The sequence below is a fragment of the Melanerpes formicivorus genome, unplaced genomic scaffold (assembly GCF_026170545.1).
Source record: "Melanerpes formicivorus ecotype bairdi unplaced genomic scaffold, bMelFor1.0.p_v2 SCAF_117, whole genome shotgun sequence".
Taxonomy (NCBI): Eukaryota; Metazoa; Chordata; class Aves; order Piciformes; family Picidae; genus Melanerpes; species Melanerpes formicivorus.
Genome location: NW_027142469.1, coordinates 523,419 through 544,156, shown reverse-complemented (window position 1 = coordinate 544,156; position 20,738 = coordinate 523,419). Strand labels below are relative to the sequence as shown.

Genomic DNA, 20,738 nt, shown 5'->3' with positions numbered 1-20,738 from the left:
GAAGGAGACTCCACAACCTCTCTGGGCAGCCTGCTCCAGGGCTCTGGGACCCTCACAGGGAAGAAGTTCTTCCTTGTGTTGAGGTGGAGCCTCCTGTGCTGGAGTTCCCATCCATTGCCCCTTGGCCTATCCCAAGGCACAACTGAGCAGAATCTGTCCACTCCCTCTTGACCCCCAGCCCTCAGCTATTGATAGGCACTGATCAGACCCCCTCTCAGTCTTCACTTCTCCAGACTAAGCAGCCCCAGGGCTCTCAGCCTCTCCTCATGGAAAAACCCTTTTTTGATCTAAAGGACCAGCTCCAGCTCCCTGTAAGCTTTCCTCTGAGCTCAGAACTCCAGCTTTCACTAGTGTTTCCTTCCAAGGAATTAACTGGGATTAATTGACCCAATTTGCAAATGCCCCTCTGTTCTGATTGAGACTTACCTGGCCTGTCATCTCCTGCTGACTTAGCAAGGTCTTTCAGTCTCAGACTCAGGGACTACTTCAGGTCACTATCCAGCTGCTCATTGTAGTTGTTTGAAGAAACTATCCACTATTTTTCCATAATAAGACAGAATCACAGAAACATTCAGGTTGGAAAAGAGCCTCAGGATCACCAAGGCCAACCCAGAGCCCTGCTCTGCAAGGCTCACCCCTAAACCACAGCCCCAAGCACCACAGCCAAACCACCTGCAAACACAGCCAGCCTTGGGGACTCCACCACCTCCCTGGGCAGCACATTCCAAGCCCTCACCACTCTTGCCTGAAAAAAAGCTTTCCTAGTGTCCAGTCTGAACCTCCCCAGGGGCAGCTTGAGGCCATTCCCTCTTCTTCTGTCACTAATGACCTGGGAGCAGAGACCAGCACCAACCTCTCCACAAGCTCCTTGCAGGGAGCTGTAGAGAGCCAGGAGGTCTCCCCTCAGCCTCCTCTCTTTCCCACTAACCATCCCCAGCTCCTTCAGTTGCTCTTCATCAGATTTATTCTCCAGGCCCTTCACCAGCCCACAGAGGCAGTCCAGAGCAGAGCAGACACCTGTGCAGGCACTATTCAGCAAGGTTGCCAATAGCATGGGATAGTTATCATAGAATCATAGAATCAACCAGGTTGGAAAAGACCTCAGAGATCAAGCCATGGTTTAGTTAGTCAGGAGGTCTTGGGTGACAGGTTGGACTTGATGATCTTTGAGGTCATTTCCAGCCTTATTGATTCTATGATCATCAAGCCCAACCTATTACCTAATACCAAACACCTCCTGACAACTAAACCATGGCTCCAAGTGCCACATCCAAGCCTTTCTTGAACACCTCCAGGGGCAGGGACTCCACCACCTCCCTGGGCAGCCCATAATATCACTACATTCTCCCCCACCTTGAATTATTCTGATTTTAAACTGTTCCAATTAACCTGAGCTGGGGCATGAGCAACTGGAACTCCCCTGCTCTCCCAGCCTGCTCTCCCAGCCTGCTCTCCCAGCCTGCTCTCCCAGCCTGCTCTCCCAGCCTGCTCTCCCAGCCTGCTCTCCCAGCCTGCTCTCCCAGCCTGCTCTCCCAGCCTGCTCTGGGATTCCCCTGCCTTTATTAGCTGGGGCGTTTTGCAGATGGGTTTTAGTTTACCTTCCTGCTCTCTGCTTGCAGTGGCACAGTTCCCACTCAGCAAAAGCTATCCAGAAGTCTTAGTGGCTACTTGGGCAGGAAGTGAGAGAGTTGTGGGGTAGCATCGATTGAGACACACAGCAGGTCTCCATGTGGGAGGCTCCTTGCCTGTGCCCATGGACAGGAGTCCCTTCTTTTTCACTTCCCCCCTAGCATCTGGCCCTCCTGAGAGCTTCATTTCTGGGTGTCAACAATCTGTAGTGAGCCTGGAAGTTGCCCTCCCTCTTATCAGTTCTCCCAGACCAAGGAGCAGAGTTCTGAATGAGCAGCACTGCCATGTCAGAAAGCAATTCCTCATTGTAGGGGTGAGATGACTCAGTTGCAACCTCTTCTGTCATCAGGGAGCAGCTTCAGTAATGATTCTGCTGTCCTGAAGTTAGATCCTGCAGAGAGATTTCCTTGTTGCCTCTAAATCATTTCAGAATCATGTGTCAGACATGTTTACATTGGGGCATTGGGTTTTGATCCTTTTTAACAGCATTTGTTAACATTCCTTGAGCTTCATTTTGAGACAGACAAAGCAGGGAAACGTATCAAGGGAGGTTCTCCTCCCCCTGTTCTCGGCCCTGGTAAGGCCCCACCTGCAATATTACATCCAGGTCTGGGGTCCCCAGTTCAGGAGGGACAGGGATCTGCTGGACAGAGTCCAAGGGAGGGCTGCAAGGATGCTGAAGGGACTGCAGCACTGCCTGGGGAGGAGAGGCTGAGAGCCCTGGGGGTGGTTAGTCTGGAGAGGAGAAGACTGAGAGGGATCTGATCAATGTCTATCAATAGCTGAGGGCTGGGGGTCAGGAAGGAAGGGACAGGGACAGCCTCTGCTCGCTTGTGCCCTGGGATAGGACAAGGGGCAATGGATGTAAACTCCAGCACAGGAGGTTCCACCTCAACATGAGGAAGAACTTCTTCATTGTGAGGGTGCCAGAGCCCTGGAGCAGGCTGCCCAGAGAGGTTGTGGAGTCTCCTTCTGTGGAGCCTTTCCAGCCCTGTCTGGATGTGTTCCTGTGTGACCTGTACTGAATTCTGTGGTCCTGCTCTGGCAGGGGACTTGGACTGGAAGATCTCCAGAGGTCCCTTCCAACCACTAATGTCTTGTGATCCTGTGATATATCCTAAACATGCATACCATTAGACAGACATCATAGAAATTAATTCTCCTGGAGTCAGTTATGTGTACAAAGTCTCTTACAAAATGTTTTTCAAGTTGTGTGACACTAATGAATTAGTTAATAAGGCTTTCACCCCAAAACCTATAAGCTCTTCACTTACTTTTTAGTGAATTTGTGCTTTCAGTGAAGAGCTGTAAGAAAGCTTTCAGTGAAGAGCTGTAACAAAGCTCCATTTACTCCCAGCAAGGTGGTGTGGCCAGTGCTCCTTCAGCTCCTGCTTTTTAGTGAGCTTTCCTCCTGAGAGAGCTGAAACACCAGAAAGCAGACAGGTAACACACCCAGAGTCAAACAGTTTATAGCTACTGGGGCAGAGCTGCAGCTGCTACTGGCACTGAGGGATTCCCTTGGAGCTCAACAGGAGCAGTCCTGAGCACAGAGCAGCTGCAGCTTTGGGCTCTGAGCCAGCTCTGGGCCCCGAGTCCTGTGCTGTGAGCAGAATCACCACACTGTGCTGGGGCAGCAGCCTGCAAGGGATGCTGCACCCCATTAGAGTGGCCACACTGTTAGAGTATGTCTAGGAACAACTTCTGCTTGCAGAAATACTTAGCAGGATTTGGAGCCTCACAGTGAAGAAGTTCCTCCTCATGTTGAGGTGGAACCTGCTGTGCTGTAGTTTCCATCCATTGCCCCTTGTCCTATCCCAGGGCACAACTGAGCAGGGCCTGTTCCCTCCCCTCTTGAGTCCCAGCCTGCAGCTATTGATAGACATTGATCAGATCCCTCTCAGTCTTCTCCTCTCCAGACTAACCACCCCCAGGGCTCTCAGCCTCTCCTCCCCAGGCAGTGCTGCAGTCCCTTCAGCATCCTTGTAGCCCTCCCCTGGCCTCTCTCCAGCAGATCCCTGTCCCTCCTGAACTGGGGAGCCCAGCACCGGACGCAGTATTCCAGGTGTGGCCTCACCAGAGCAGAGCAGAGGTGGAGGAGAGCCTCCCTGGATCTGCTGGCCACACTCCTCTGAATGCACCCCAGAAGGCACACTGGCAATCACCTGCTCTTTGTTCCTGCAAACAGTCCCCAGGCTTGCTCATGGCTGCTGGGGCTGGAGATAAGCAGCAGAGAGAAAGAGGCAGAGGGAGCAGCTGCTGCGGGCCAGGCGGCAGCGCTGCCCTTTCCCCTGCTGAGTCAGGGAGTTTCCCAAGCACCCCGGGTCTGGCTTGCTTACCTTCGCCCAGCCCGTGACTCACGGGGAAGGATGATCACAGCAGCCACGAGGAAGGGCTTAGATCACCTCCTGTCTCCGTTTGGGAGCCCCTGGGGTGCACAGCCACACTGAGGGGGGTGCGAATAGCTGCGCCCGGAGCGAGTGCCAGGCAGCGCGGAGCGTGCACTGTGGCAGAGCCCAGGAGGATGATTAATGCCTGAGGAGAGCTATTTAATCTCTGGTCATTCCTGGATAACTGTTTTTTTTTTTTTTTCCCCCTTCTTCTTCTCTTCCTCTTTCTGTTTCATTGCTCAAACAAGAAAAATGTTTTGCAAGGGCAGCGTGAAGCAGACAAGCTCTGGAGCAAGGAAGGGTTTTACGCCGTGGTCATATTTCTCAGCATCTTTGTCATCCTGGTCACTTGCTTGATGGTAAGTGCCCCTTTTTATTGCTTGGGTTTGCTGTTCTTCCCTTGGTGCTTGCCTCAGTCTGAAGGGTAGAGTCAGATGTTCTTTACGTGAGAGGGGTTTTCTCAAAGCTTCCAAGAACTCACTCGCAAGGTAAGAGTTGGTCACTCCCATCAGGCTGTAATGCCAGATTTGAAGAAGCACGTTTCATGATCTGCTTTAAGTCATACAATCATCACAGAATCTATAAGGTTGGAAGAGACCTCAAAGATCAAAGAGTCCAGCTCTGAGGAGACCTTCTTGTGGCCTTCCAGTATCTTAAGGGGGCCTACAAGATAGCTGGTGAGGGATTTTGTACGGTATCAGGTTGGACACCCTAGGGGGTTAGGATAGGACTGGGGGGAATGGAGCAAAACTAGAAATGGGGAGATTCAGATTGGCTGTTAGGAAGAAGTTGTTCCCCATGAGGGTGGTGAGAGCCTGGCACAGGTTGCCCAGGGAGGTGGTGGAAACCTCATCCCTGGAGGTGTTTGCAGCCAGGCTGGATGTGGCTGTGAGCAACCTGCTGTAGTGTGAGGTGTCCCTGCCCATGGCAGGGGGGTTGGAGCTGGCTGATCCTTGAAGTCCACTCCTTTATAAGGAGTCTCTGTGCAATCCTGAGCAACAGGTGGGTTTTATGGAGACAAACTTGAACAGAGAAGGTTTCAGCTCAAGATGAGGAGAAACTTCTTTGGTGTGAGGGTGCCAGAGCCCTGGAGCAGGCTGCCCAGAGAGGTTGTGGAGTCTCCTTCTGTGGAGCCTTTCCAACCCCAGCTGGATGCATTCCTGTGTGGACTACCCTGGGTGATGCTGCTCTGGCAGGGGGCCTGGACTGGATGATCCATGAGGACTCTTCCAACCCTAACAATTCTGTGATTCTATGATTGAACTGGAAGGAAGCTGAAGAAATAACTAATGGGCTCTTAAATCTGGAGGGTAACTGTGTAGTGACATAAATCTGCAAGGTAACTGTGTAGTGACATGAGTGACGAATTCTCAACCTTTTTACTGAGCTCCCAGGATCCCTGAAGTCACATCAGCTGCCTGGATTTCAGTGTTGTGGGCTAGGAAAAACACCGCCACAGTGGTACAATACTGTCAAGGCACAGCTGTAATGTGTGTTGGGATCCATGTATTGAACATAAATTCTCAGCTGAAGTGAGCAGTAAGTGCATGAAGAAGCCAGCATAATTTGTAACAGCTTTGCTGTTCACATTGTCTGAGTTCCATGGCCAGGGTTCTGGGCATAGAATCACAGAATGTTAGGGGCTGGAAGGGACCTCCAAAGCTCATCCAGTCCACCCACCTGCCAGAGCAGGAGCACCTAGTGCAGATCACACAGGAACACATGCAGGAAGGCTTTGAGTATCTCCAGGGAGGCAGACTCCAATTCTAATTCGATGATTAGAATCTTGTTCTATGATTCTATTGTTCTATGATTAGAATCTGGTTCTGTGATTCTGTAATTCTATGACTGGAATCTGATTCTACAATTAGAATCTAATTCTGTGATTCTATGTCCAGAACCCTGGCCATGGAACTCAGACAATGTGAACAGCAAAGCTGGTACAAATTCTGCTGACTATGCTGATTCTGGTGAATGGTGCCACATCCAGCTGGCAGCCAGGCACCAGTGGTGTCCCCCAGGGATCAGTGCTGGGCTCCATCCTCTTTAACATCTTCACTGATGATCTGGATGAGGGGGTTGAGTCAGTCATCAGCAAATTTGCAGCTGACACCAAGTTAGGAGCAGATATTGGTCAGTTAGAGGTCAGAAGCGCTCTGCAGAGGGACCTGGACCAACTGGACAGATGGGCAGAGTCCAATGGGATGGCATTCAACAAGTCCAAGTGCCAGGGGCTGCACTTTGGCTACGGCAATCCCATGCAGAGCTACAGGCTGGGGTCAGAGTGGCTGAGAGCTGCCAAACGGAGAGGGACCTGGGGGTGCTGATCGACAGCCGCCTGAACATGAGCCAGCAGTGTGCCCAGGTGGCCAAGAGGGCCAATGGCATCGTGGCCTGCATTAGGAATAGTGTGGCCAGCACGAGCAGGGAGGTCATTGTGCCCCTGTACTCTGCATTGGTTAGGCCACACCTCGAATCCTGTGTCCAGTTCTGGGCCCCTCAGTTTAAGAAGGACATCAAAACACTTGAAGGTGTCCAGAGAAGGGCAACAAGGCTGGGGAGAGGCCTTGAGCACAGCCCTGTGAGGAGAGGCTGAGGGAGCTGGGGTTGCTTAGCCTGGAGAAGAGGAGGCTCAGGGGTGACCTCATTGCTCTCTACAACTCCCTGAAGGGAGGTTGTAGCCAGGTGGGGGTTGGTCTCTTCTCCCAGGCAACCAGCACCAGAACAAGAGGACACAGTCTCAAGCTGCGCCAGGGGAAGGTTAGGCTGGAGGTGAGAAGAAAGTTCTTCACCGAGAGAGTCATTCGTCATTGGGATGTGCTGCCCAGGGAGCTGGTGGAGTCCCCATCCCTGGAGGTGTTCAAGAGGGGATTGGATGTGGCACTTGGTGCCATGGACTAGTCATGAGGTCTGTGGTGACAGGTTGGACTCGATGATCTTTGAGGTCTCTTCCAACCTTGGTGATACTGTGAGACTGTGACACTGTGATACTTCCAATCTACTGAATGTGAGGTGTGCAAGGGTCACACAGAAGATGAACTATCATAGAATCATGCAATCATTCTAAGCTCCCATGATAGCTCATCTCCTTTGTGACCCCTTGCATGTCTCACATTCAGTAGATTAGAACCATGCTTTCCTATGGTGATGTTTGTGTTTTTCCCCCCAGTGTAGTACCTCAAATGTTTTCCTTCTCTGAATTGTGCATTTCTATTGCAGTGCAAAACTGGAAGGCTTCCCTGAATTCTCTGACAGTTCTCAGCATTTATGAACACAGAGTGCCTTGGAGTCTTTTGAGATGTTTTGCAGTCAAAGGCATTTACTTTTCTTTAACTTAGTTGTGTTTCACAGTGACAGATTGCAGTGGTTTGGAAGGGATCCTCAGAGGTCATCTTGTCCAACTGCCCTGCAGTGCAGAGGAACACCTACAACCAGAGCAGGCTGCTCAGGGCCACCTTGAATATCTATCTCCAGGGATGGGGCCTCGACCACATTCCTCAGCAACCTGTTGCAGTATTTTACCATTCTCATTGCAAGAATGGAATGGAATGGAATGGAATGGAATGGAATGGAATGGAATGGAATGGAATGGAATGGAATGGAATAGAATAGAATAGAATAGAATAGAATAGAATAGAATAGAATAGAATAGAATAGAATTAAACAGATTGGAAAAGACCTTTGAGATCATCCAGTCCAACCTCTCACCCAATACCATCTAATCAACCAAACCGTGGCACCAAGCACCCCTTCCAGTCTCCTCCTAAACACCTCCAGGGATGGTGACTCCACCACCTCCCTGGGCAGCACATTCCAATGGCCAAGCTCTCTTTCTGGGCAGAACTTCTTCCTTATGTCCAGCCTAAATCTACCCTGCTCCAGTTTCAAACCATTTCCCCAAGCCCTTCTAAGCAGTCCATCTCCAGCCTTCCTGTAGGCCTGCTGCAGATGTTGAAATGCAGCTGTAAGGTCTCTCCAGGGCATTCTGCCCTCCAGGCTGAACAGCCCAACTCTTGCAGCCTGTCCAACCTTCAGATGGAAAGAATGGTTCAAACTGAAGGTACTAACAAATATTCACATTTATAGCAGAATCTTATGTAAGCCTTTGTAGTCTCCCCAAGATTTGAAGAGCACATCTTTCCTCACAATAAGCACATGCTGCATTACAATAATTTCTACCTCCTAATACCCTGCATTTCTCTCTGCCATCTCACTCCCAAACAGGAGGGTAACTTAGAAATAGTTTGACTCAAACTTCTTGGTTTGGAGAAGCAGGGATTTTGGTCATGACTGCTCAACTGGAAGGGTATGGAAAATGCTGACTCCTTTTGTCCTGGTTCTACACAGTATTTTAATCAATTATTCAGAATTATTGTGAAGAAAGGCTGGGAGCCAGTTTAGTCTGGAGAGGAGAAGACTGAGAGAGGATCTGATCAATGTCTTGAGTTTCCTGCCTCCATGGCTCAGTTGAACCCTGGGATAGGACAAGGGGCATTGGATATAAACTCCAGCACAGGAGGTTCCACTTCAACATGAGGAGGAACTTCTTCCCTGTGAGGGTGCCAGAGCCCTGGAGCAGGCTGCCCAGAGAGGTTGTGGAGTCTCCTTCTGTGGAGCCTTCCCAGCCCTGTCTGGATGTGTTCCTGTGTGACCTGTGCTGGATTCTATGCTCCTGCTCTGGCAGGGAGTTGGACTCAATAATCTCCAGAGGTCTTTTCCAACCCCTAACATCCTGGGAGCCTGTGGAAATAAATCAGTGACAAGAAGGTATGGTTAACATTGCCATGACAATTAATGAGCTGTGCATCTTTGGGTTACCAGAAACAAATGGGAACAAAGCAATCACTGGAGGAATCTAGGGTGAAAGTATTTCAAGCCCTTGTTTTATTTCTACTGGAACCTGTATCCTTGTTTCACAGCGGGGCTGTTTTCTGTGCCAAATATCAAAGAGCACCTTATCTTATCCATGCAATTGAATTCTAAACTCCCCTGAATGAACAGATGGTTTCTGTAGCTAAGTCTTGTTTAATGGTTGTATTGCTAATGACATTAGGTCAGCTCCCAGCTAAACCTCTAATGCTAATCCTTGCAAAAACAAACTCATCAGATGTATCCACTGGAAAGCTGTGGAGTGAGAGAACTTTATGTGGTGCTAGCCAGGCAACAGCTGTCAAAGAGCTTTCCACAGAATCGTAGAATGAATGAGCTTCGAAAAGACCTCAGAGATCATCAAGTCCAACCTGTCACCCAACACCTCTTGACAACTAAACCATGGCTCCAAGTGCCACATCCAGGCCTTTTTTTAACACCTTCAGGGATGGTGACTCCACCACCTCCCCAGGCAGCACACTGCAATAGCCAATTACTCTTGCTGGGAAGAACTTTCTCCTCACCTCCAGCCTAAACCTCCCCTGGCACAGCTGGAGACTGTGTCCTCTTGTTCTGCTGCTGGGTGCCTGGGAGAAGAGACCAATCCCCGCCTGGCTATAACCTCCCTTCAGGGAGTTGTAGAGAGCAATAAGGTCTCCCCTGAGCCTCCTCTTCTGCAGGCTAAGCAACCCCAGCTCCCTCAGCCTCTCCTCACAGGGCTGTGCTCAAGGCCTCTCCCCAGCTTTGTTGCCCTTCTCTGGACACCTTCCAGTCTCTCAATGTCCTTCTTAAACTGAGGAGCCCAGAACTGGACACACGACTCAAGGTGTGGCCTAACCAGTGCTGAGCACAGGGCAGAATGACCTCCCTGCTCCTGCTGGCCACACTGTTCCTGATGCAGGCCAGGATGCCATTGGCCTTCTTGGCCACCTGGGCACACTGCTGGCTCATGTTCAGCCTACCATCAACCACTACCCCCAGGTTGCTTTCTGCCCGGCTGCTCTCAGCCACTCTGACCCCAGCCTGTAGCTCTGCATGGGGTTGCTGTGGCCAAAGTTCAGCCCCTGGCACTTGGACTTGTTAAATGCCATCATGTTTGAGATATGGAGTCATGTTTTGACTTGCAGCAGAAGTCTGCTTTGGTCCAGGCTTTGTCTTTAAGGCTTTGCAAACCAGAATTCAATGTGAATGCTTCACAGCAACGGATAAGGCAGAGTAGAGGCTGTCAGAGTATCTGCAGACACCTTCAAAAAGCTGTGTAAGTGCCTCTCACCCACCCCCACCACAATACTCATGGCACTGATTCTCACAAGTTTCAGTGCTTGTAAGGCACATTTTGAAACTGGCACAACTTGTAAGTCAGAAATCATTTCTTGCACTGCCCTCAGGAGAGAGAAGTTGTGTTAAATAGGCCTGGCCCAGGTTCCTCAGGAGTGCCATCACTGAGCACACACTACCCAACAGCCCTCACCAAGCTAGGTGGCTGGGTGAGGGAGGATTGTATCACAGTGTCACTAAGGTTGGAAGAGACCTCAAAGATCATGGAGTCCAACCTGTCACCACAGACCTCATGACTAGTCCATGGCACCAAGTGCCACATCCAATCCCCTCTTGAACACCTCCAGGGATGGGGACTCCACCACCTCCCTGGGCAGCACATTCCAATGATGAATGACTCTCTCCGTGAAGAACTTTCTCCTCACCTCCAGCCTAAACCTCCCCTGGCACAGCTTGAGACTGTGTCCTCTTGTTCTGGTGCTGCTTGCCTGGGAGAAGAGACCAACCCCCACCTGGCTACAACCTCCCTTCAGGGAGTTGTAGAGGGCAATGAGGTCTCCCCTGAGCCTCCTCTTCTGCAGGCTAAGCAACCCCAGCTCCCTCAGCCTCTCCTCACAGGGCTGTGCTCCAGACCCCTCCCCAGCCTTGTTGCCCTTCTCTGGACACATTCAAGTGTCTCCATGTCCTTCTTAAACTGAGGGATTGGTGCAACTTCTGAAAAGCTTTTGCTACAAATATCATCTGACATCCATTTCCATGAGCAATGAGTGGACAGAGAATCCTGGCATTGCAGTGTGTTCAGGTGGCAATGTCTTACTAATGGTGAAACACACTTTTATGGACAGGTGAATAGTTCCTTAGGCTCCTCATCACTTCAGCTTTACCCTGGAACAGCTTCACTTCCTCTGAGGGTAGTGAGGGATAGAGGAAATGGTTTCAAGCTGTACCAGTGGAGGTTCAGGCTGGATGTTAGGAAGCAGTTCTTCACTGAAAGGGTTCTCAAACATTGGGATGGGCTGCCCAGGGCAGTGCTGGAGTCACCATCCCTGGCAGGGTTTAAAAAGAGCCTGGATGAAGCACTTGGTGCCATGGTTTAGTTGATGAGATGGTGTTGGGTGATAGGTTGGACTTGTTGTTTCAGGTGCTGTGTGGACCTGGCACTTAGGGCCATGGTTTAGTGTTGGCCCTTCAGTGCTGGGTTGAGGGTTGGACTGGATGAGCTTGGAGGTCTCTTCCAACCGGCTGTGCTCTGTGATTCTCTCATTCTGTGATATTCTGAGGGCTCTTTCAGAGTAGCAGCAGCTTCTCATTACAAAAGTGGCCTATTAAAGTTGCTATGTTCAGCCATCAGCTCCATGCAAAATGCTCTCTCCTGTGTTAAAATCCATGCAATCTTTTTCACAGTGACTTATGGATCAGTGGCTCCTGCCTCACTGTGTCTTTTGTAACCATTTTCCATCCTATGCTATTTGCCCCTTTGATAATCAAGCTGCTGGGGTTACAAGTAATTACTGCTTCACAATGAGAGCTGTTCAAGTCCCTCCTGCCCACGTGTGCACCCTGTGTGGTTTATGTCATGGAAATATTGATCCTGTTGTGCCAAGCACCATGTAACACAACTTGAGGCTTACCTTCTGGGAAGGGAAACCACATCCATCAATCTTACCCACCCTTGTTTACCAGGGAATTGAGACTGGGCTTTCCTTGTTATCTGTGTAGGTTCTGTACAGATTAAAGGAGAAGATCCAGTTGTCACTGAGACAAGAGAAGGAAAAGAAGCAGGAGATCCACCTCTCACCCCTTCCCCTGCAGACATCTCAGTCTGAGTATAAGACTACCAACAGCATGGTCCAGCCTGAACAGGCTCCAAAGGTTGTCAGTGTTGTGGTGGACCCTCAAGGGCAGTGTGCTCCTGAGCACAAACCTCCCCTGTGTGCCAGTCCGTCTCCATTCAGGATGAAACCTGTGGGGCTCCAGGAAAGGTAGGATGGTGCCTGATGCATTCAGGGTTTATTTTGCTGTGTGAATACGCCTGCTGCATGGTTTCACCTCTGTCTCCTCTGTCAATGCATGGGAGGTTTTGCCACATGGGCATGTGAGAAGTGGGGTTTTGGTGTGTTAATATCTATCTCATGGGTATATTCCCTCCTTTCCTTTCCATGTCAGCAAAGGTCCAGAAGTTTGGGCTGAGTGAACTGCAGTGCTGGAATTCTTTCTTTTCCAACTTTCCACAATTTCCTTCCCAGAAATTGCTCCAAAGAAAATTCTTGGGGTTTTTTTATTTTCCATTGATATTTGCCTGGTTTGATCCTGGAGATCCTGGCAGAGGGCACAAGGTCTGGTGATGTTTTGTCAGCAAAGGAGGTTCTCATTGTCAGGGAGTGCCTAGCACGTGGGGAGGATGAAATATTTTCACTGAGTGGATGTACCAATCTCATGCAGTGTTTGCAGTAGCACCTTTGATAAGTTGTCTTCCTGAAAAATTACCTTCTCCTTTCCTGCCACAGCAACCCCAAGCAGAGCTACAGGCTGGGGACAGAGTGGCTGGAGAGCAGCCAGGCAGAAAGGGACCTGGGGGTACTGATTGACAGTAGGCTGAACATGAGCCAGCAGTGTGCCCAGGTGGCCAAGAAGGCCAATGGCATCCTGGCCTGCATCAGCAACAGTGTGGCCAGCAGGAGCAGGGAGGTCATTGTGCCCTGTACTCTGCATTGGTTAGGCCACACCTCGAATCCTGTGTCCAGTTCTGGGCCCCTCAGTTTAAGAAGGACATCGAAACACTTGAAGGTGTCCAGAGAAGGGCAACAAAGCTGGGGAGGGGTCTGGAGCACAGCCCTGTGAGGAGAGGCTGAGGGAGCTGGGGTTGCTTAGCCTGGAGAAGAGGAGGCTCAGGGGAGACCTTCTTGCTCTCTCCAACTCCCTGAAGGGAGGTTATAGCCAGGTGGGGGTTGGTCTCTTCTCCCAGGCACCCAGCCCCAGAACAAGAGGACACAGTCTCAAGCTGTGCCAGGGGAGGTTTAGGCTGGAGGTGAGGAGAAAGTTCTTCTCAGAAAGAGAGATTGGCCATTGGGATGTGCTGCCCAGGGAGGTGGTGGAGTCACCATCACTGGAGGTGTTCAAGAGGGGATTGGATGTGGCACTTGGAGCCATGGTTTAGTTGTCATGAGGTGTTAGGTATTAGGTAATAGGTTGGACTTGATGATCTCTGAGGTCTTTTCCAAGCTTGTTGATTCCATGCTTCTGTGATTCTATGAATGCAGCTTCCCATGAAGGGCAAGATACAGTCCAGTGTCTGTATGCTTTACAATAAAAAGGAAGCAGTGGTCAGTAATGAATCTGACCCTCACGTGCAGCTCCCCAGAAACACTTGGGCACCAAACCTTGCCACTCATTGTATCTCTCAAAAACTGGGCCACTGCTCTTTTTACAAAGGCAGTCATTCTTCCCACAGGAGAATGCACTCTGACATCTGCCTCTCCTCCCTTACAAACCTGTGTAACTTCTTGCCTGATGGCTGCAGGCTGCTTTCATAAAGCATCAGTGCTCTGAAAAACTAATGCAGCATGCAGCCACACAGCTGAACTCTTCAACCCTGTCACAGACAGCAAATGAAAGAACAGACACCATGCAGATATGATGGGAAATCAGAATGAAATGGAGAGCAAGCAGAGCCTTCTCTGTGAGGACTCTCAGGGTTGAGCAGCAACCCTGAGTCACCTTGACCACAGGATCTTATTGTGACCTTCCAGTCTCTGAAGGAGGCTACAAGAAAGCTGGGGAGGGACTTCTGAGGGTGTCAGGGAGTGATAGGACTGGGGGGAATGGAGCAAAACTAGAAATGGGGAGATTGAGATTGGCTGTTAGGAAGAAGTTGTTCCCCATGAGGGTGGTGAGACACTGGCACAGGTTGCCCAGGGAGGTAGTGGCAACCTCATGCCTGGATGTTTTGAAGGCCAGGCTGGATGTGGCTGTGAGCAACCTGCTGTAGTGTGAGGTGTGCCTGGACATGGCAGGGGGGTTGGGACTGGATGATCCTTGAGGTCCCTTCCAGCCCTTGCAATTCTATGATTCTATGATTTCAATGACAGAGATTTTATCAATGGCTTTATGAGCCACAGACAGGGCTAAAGCAGGGGGGATTGATTCTTCTACAAGTAAAAGATGCTGAAAGGCAAAGCTGTCATAAAATATGTAGTGGTATAAGGAAAGAGGCAACTAAATACATTTTGATAGTTGCTCTCATTCCACAGGACCCTAAAAATAAAGGCCAGAAGCATGGGGGTCACCTTGTTAGTTTGTAATACCTAGTAACTAACATAGCATGCATAATAGCAGAGGGGGAATGAGGTGAAGGAATTTGTAGGGAGAGTTTGTCCTTAAGGACTGGGGGAGAATTTTTTCCATTGCTCAAACAACAGAAATAAACCCCCTTGATCTAGGATCTTAATTTCCACCACCACAGGTAGGAACTCAGCATTTAATACTCCTAAATGAAATTTCATCCTCTGGGAGGGCAAAGTTCTGAGCCAGATGTGTCAAAATGGAAAGCTGAAATGCAAAAAGGAAATGAAACCTGAGTTAATACACCAGGCATTGCAGCTCATTAGTAAAGAGAAAAAGAAGCTGAAGGAACTGAGCACTTCAGTCTCTGATGGAAAAGAACACTAGCAGGCTGTTGTGGAAAACCCAGAGCACATGTGGCAACATCCCATTCAGCAGCTTATTTTGTCACATTTAACACAGGGACACTTGATCAGCCTAAATCTACTTCTAGGAGATTGTGGTTTAATCACAGAATCACAGAGTGTTAGGGGCTGGAAGGGACCTCCAAAGCTCATCCAGTCCAACCCCCCTGCCAGAGCAGGAGCACCTAGAGCAGATCACACAGCAACACGTCCAGGCAGCTACTGCCAGGCTGCTATTAGGTCTCCCAGGAGCCTCCTCTTCTCCAGGCTGAACACCCCCAGCTCCCTCAGCCTGTCCTTGTAGCAGCGATGCTCCAACCCCCTGATCATTTTTGTGGCCCTCCTCTGGACCTGCTTCTGCTCAGCTCCATGTCCTTCCTCTATCGAGGGCTCCAGAGCTGGATGCAGTACTCCAGGTGAGGTCTCCCCACAACAAAGCAAAGTGGCAGAATCACCTCTCTGGATCTGCTGGCAATTCACCTTTGAATGTAGCCCAGGATGTGATCTGGCTTCTGCGCTGCAAGCTCACGCTGCCTGCCTCTGTCCAGCTTCTCATCCATCAGCACCACCAAGTCCTCCTCTACAGGGCTGCTTTCTAGCGCCTCATGCCCCAGTCTGTATTGATAGCGAGGACTACCGCACTGCTCCTGATATATTGCCGATACTAGAGCCAAGTCCAAGTCCATTTTTGTCCCGCCTATCGGGACAGGCTCTTGCTCTGCTCTTTCTGTCAGACGAAGCTTCCGCCCCGGTGCCGCAGCAGCCGCAGGGCAGAAGCGAGCAGGCGGCGGGCGGCCGCTCCCTGCCGGCGCTGTGCGCTCTCTGCGCGGCCGTCAGCGCGGCCGGGCGCGGGGAGGGCGACACCTACAGGCTGCAGCCAGTACTGCCGCCCCCGCCCGGCCCTGGCGCGGCACGGCCTGCGCCTTCTGTCGGACGATCAGAGAATCATTGATAGAGTCATGGAATGGGCTGGGCTGGAAGGGACCTCCGAAGCTCACCCAGTCTGACCTCCCTCTGCAGTCAGCAGGGACATCCCCAACTAGACCAGGTTGCCCAGAGCCCTGTTGAGCCTCACCTTGAATATCTCCAGGGATGAGGCCCCAACCACCTCCCTGGGCAACCTGTGCCAGTGTTCCACCACCCTCATGGTGCAGAACTTGTTCCTCACATCCAATCTAAATCTGCTCTGCTCTAGTATGAAGCCATTGCCCCTGCTCCTGTCCCTGCAGGCCTTTGCAAACAGTCTCTCTCCATCCTTCCTGTAGCCCCCTTCAGGTACTGGCAGGCTGCTGTTAGATCTCTCCAGAGCCTCCTCCAGGCTGACTACCCCCAGCTCCCTCAGCCTGGCCTCGAAGCAGAAATGCTCCAACCATTTTCTTGGCCCTCCTCTGGACCTTCTCCATAGGGTCCATGTCCTTCTGAGGGCTCCAGAGCTGCTTGCAACACTCCAGGTGATGTCTCACCAGGGCAGAACAAAGTGGCAGAATCACCTCTCTGGATCTGCTGGCAGCACTGCTTTGGATGCAGCCCAGGTGGCCATTGGCCTTCTGGGCTGCAAGCTCACACTGCCTGCTCATGCCCAGCTTCTCATCCTTTGGCTGTGGCTCCTAGAGGAGGGAAGGCAGCCAGGGTGGTGCCTGGCCCAGTGGCCTCAGGAGGTGAGTTATTTTCCTCCGCGCTGATCAGAGATGTGCACCCACCTGCAATGTGCCGTTGGAGAAGGTGCTGGCCAAGAGCGGAGGTGGGCCAAGAGGTGTGGAGGTGAGAGGGCTGTTGAAGAGACACTGATCCCTTTTGTTGCAATCAGTGACAGGTAGTGTGGCAGGGAAGTGAGGGACTGTCTTCAGAGCTTCCTGGCATCTTCCAGGCCAGCCAGCACAGAATGCTTCTAAGTCGCTGTCACCACAACTGCTGCTCCTTTGCAGCAGAAGCCTTTTCCATTGGCAGTCCACACAGTGCTGTGGCTGACCCAAGGAGTGGGAGAGCTAATGTTGTTCTCCAGTGGGTGTCTTCAATGATGAACTGTCAAACACATCACAGCCCCAATGCTTGAATGTAGAATGTAAATGATCCTTTCCTCTGCCATGAGCTTATCCATGAATATTGCATCAGCATTTATTTCTCTACTCAGGTTTCTATAGTTTTATATGAATACTCTGTACTTTTTTTTTTCCTTCACCAGAGTAAGACTTCATTTTATTCTGCTGATTGGCTCAAAATGCATCTTGATACAAATGGTTCCAGACAAAACCAGAATTTAAAGCAGTGGGGGTAGAGATATAGATCTTACCACACCAGCACAGTAATTCCCTTGTTTTACAACTAAATGTACTTCTTCCTCAAGCCACTGCTGCTGTGAGTTTTAGTTCTGGAATTACTTGCAGCTAGAATAACTATAGTTCAACTAATTACAGACATAGAATTAACCAGGTTGCAAAAGACCTTTGAGATCATCCAGTCCAACCTATCACCCAGCACCATCTCATCAACTAAACCACGGCACCGAGTGCCTCAGCCAGGCTCTTCCTAAACACCTCCAGTGATGGTGACTCCACCACCTCCCTGGGCAGCACATTCCAATGGCCAATCTCTCTTACAGGGAAGAGTTTCTTCCTCAGATCCAGCCTCAACCTCCCCTGGTGCAGCTTGAGACTGTGTCCTCTTGTTCTGTCACAGGTTGCCTGGCTGCCTGCTTGTGTGCATGAAATGGGGATGTTGTTTTATCTACATTTTATCTTCCTCTTTAATCTCCAGGACAGGGAGGGTTCTCTGTCCTATTTTATTGCACTTTTCCATAGTGACAGAAAATCAATAAGCAGAATCAACCAACCAGGTTGGAAAAGACCTTTAAGATCATCCAGTCCAACCTATCACCCAACAGCATCTCATCAACTAAACCATGGCACCAAGTGCCTCATCCAGGCTCTTTTTGAACACCTCCAGTGATGGTGACTCCACCACCTCCACAATACCCAGGTTTTGTTCAAATTAGTTAATATCTGGCATGCAAAAGTGTATGGAAGAAAAGAATCTGTGGAAAATAGCTCTTCTGCTGCTTTGGAAAGTGCTTCTCAATCATTTGTATTCCACCCTAGCCACAGAGACCTAAAAACCGTGGCCATTACATCTAAGTAATCAGTGAGAAAAAAATCACAGCCCTGTGTATTTTGCAGTCTGTTACATATTCATTGGCAAATTATTCTGTCTACAAGTGATAGCTGCTCGTGTTCACATCTCAGGATGGCTGGGGGCATGCAGGACCCTCATTCAGAGCAAGTAAAATTACATCTGCTTCATGCTCAGGGTTTTGGTTTCTTTCCTCTGCAAATAAATGCAAGAGAATGAATCTAACAGAATATAATGGGGAAAGGTTGGACAAATAGAGGGGGAAAAATGACAGATAAGTGAAGTCAAATACATGTAAAATGTGGAACAAAAGAGTTCTGCAACAGTGTGAAAGCACTGGCTTGGAGGGGAGCACACTGTGCTGGATTAGGAACTGGCTGGAGAGCTGAGCCCAGAGAGTGGTGGTGAATGGTGCCACAGCCAGCTGGCAGCCAGCACCAGTGGTGTGCCCCAGGGATCAGCGCTGAGCCCTGTGCTGATGATCTGGAGGAGGGCATTGAGTCCATCATCAGTAAATTTGCTGACGACACCAAGCTGGGGGCAGGAGTTGATCTGCTGGAGGGTAGAGAGGCTCTGCAGAGGGACCTCGACAGGCTGGACAGATGGGCAGAGGCCAAGGGCAGGAGATTGAACACATCCAAGTGCCAGGTTCTGCACATTGGCCACAGCAACCCCATGCAGTGCTACAGGCTGGGGTCAGAGTGGCTGAGAGCAGCCAGGCAGAGAGGGACCTGGGGGTGCTGGTCGATGGTAGGCTGAACAGGAGGCAGCAGTGTGCCCAGGCAGCCAAGAAGGCCAATGGCATCCTGGCCTGCATCAGGAACAGTGTGGCCAGCAGGAGCAGGGAGGTCATTCTGCCCCTGCACACTGCACTGGTTAGGCCACACCTTGAGTCCTGTGTCCAGTTCTGGGCTCCTCAGTTTAGGAAGGAGGTTGACTTGCTGGAAGGAGTCCAGAGAAGGGCAACAAAGCTGGGGAGGGGTCTGGAGCACAGCCCTGTGAGGAGAGGCTGAGGGAGCTGGGGTTGCTTAGCCTGGAGAAGAGGAGCCTCAGAGGAGACCTTCTTGCTCTCCACAACTCCCTGAAGGAAGGTTGTAGACAGGCAGAGGTTGGTCTCTTCTCCCAGGCAGCCAGCACCAGAACAAGAGGACACAGTCTCAGGCTGCACCAGGGGAGGTTCAGGCTAGAGGTCAGGAGGAAGTTCTACACAGAGAGAGTGATTGCCCATTGGAATGGGCTGCCTGGGGAGGTGGTGGAGTCACCATCACTGGAGGTGTTCAGGAGGAGACTTGATGGGGTGCTTGGTGCCATGGGTTAGTTGTTTAGGTGGTGTTGGATTGGTTGATGGGTTGGACACGATGATCTTGAAGGTCTCTTCCAACCTGGTCTATTCTATTCTATTCTATTCTATTCTATTCTATTCTATTCTATTCTATTCTATTCTATTCTATTCTATTCACTTCTGGGAGAAAGAAGGTGTCCTGGTTTTGAGCCATGAGCTGCCCAGGGTGAAAGGACAGAAAAGATGTGTTACCCCTTTCCAAGGAGTAAAACTAAAATGCTCCACAGAGGATTAGAAGTTTAAATGGAAAGTCTATTAAAAAATACATACAAAAGGCATTTAGGTGAAAGGAACACATTCACACATTAGGCTCAGTTCTTCAGTGAGGGACCTGAACAGGCTGGAGAGGTGGTGCCCAGGTGAACCTCATGAGGTTCAACAAGAGCAAGTGCAGGGTTCTGCACCTGGCCTGGAGCAATCCTCACTATCAATACAGACTGGGGGAGGAGGGGCTAGAAAGCAGCCCTGAGGAAAAGGACCGAGGGGTGCTGGTGGATGAGAACCTGGACAGGAGCAGTGTGAGCTTGCAGCACAGAAAGCCAAGCAGAGCCTGGGCTGCAGCAAGAGAAGTGTGGCCAGCAGGGCCAGGGAGGGGATTCTCCCCCTCTGCTCCACTCTGCTGAGACCCCAGCTGGAGCTCTGTGTCCAGTTCTGGAGCCTCTGTTCCAGGAAGGATCTGGAGGTGCTGAAAGGTGTCCAGAGAAGGACCATGAGGATGAGCAGAGGGCTGGAGCTGCTCTGCTGTGAGGACAGACTGAGGGAGTTGGAGCTGTTAAGTCTGGAGAAGAGAAGGCTCTGAGGAGACCGCATTGTGGCCTTCCAGTATCTGAAGGGGGGTACAAGAAGGCTGGGAAGGGACTTTTTAGGCTGTCAGGGAGGGATAGAACTAAGAAGAAATGGAGCAAAACTAGAAATGGGTAGATTGAGAGACTGGCACAGGTTGTCCAGGGAGGTGGTGGAAGCCTCATCCCTGGAGGTGTTTGCAGCCAGGCTGGATGTGGCTGTGAGCAACCTGCTGTAGTGTGAGGTGTCCCTGGCCATGGCAGGGGGGTTGAAACTGCCTGATCCTTGAGGTCCCTTCCAACCCTGACAATTCTATGATTCTGTGATGCTGCCACTGTGCTCTGGTCAGGTGAGACCTCACCTGGAGCACTGCGTGCAGCTCTGGAGCCCTCACTGTAGGAAGGATGTGGACCTGATGGAGAGGGTCCAGAGGAGGGCCACAAAAATGAACAGGGGCTTTGAGCAGCTCTGCTACAAGGACAGGCTGAGGGAGCTGGGGGTGTTCAGCCTGGAGAAGAGGAGGCTTCTGGGAGACCTAAGAGCAGCCTGGCAGTACCTGAAGGGGGCTATCAGGTTGCCCATCGATGTGGTTGAGGCTCCTTCCTTGGAGATATTCAAGGTGGGGCTGGACAGGGCTCT

At 50.7% G+C, this 20,738-nt stretch overlaps 1 protein-coding gene across 1 annotated transcript in view; it reads left to right on the top strand.

The window, feature by feature from the left end:
• PTPRR (protein tyrosine phosphatase receptor type R) overlaps positions 1–20,738 on the top strand; it is a 153,131-nt gene that overhangs the window by 69,498 nt on the left and 62,895 nt on the right. Inside the window, exons 4-5 of the mRNA XM_068167434.1 lie at positions 4,265–4,375; positions 11,883–12,145. Of these exons, the coding sequence (XP_068023535.1) occupies positions 4,265–4,375; positions 11,883–12,145 (374 nt within the window). The remainder of the gene's footprint in view (positions 1–4,264; positions 4,376–11,882; positions 12,146–20,738) is intronic.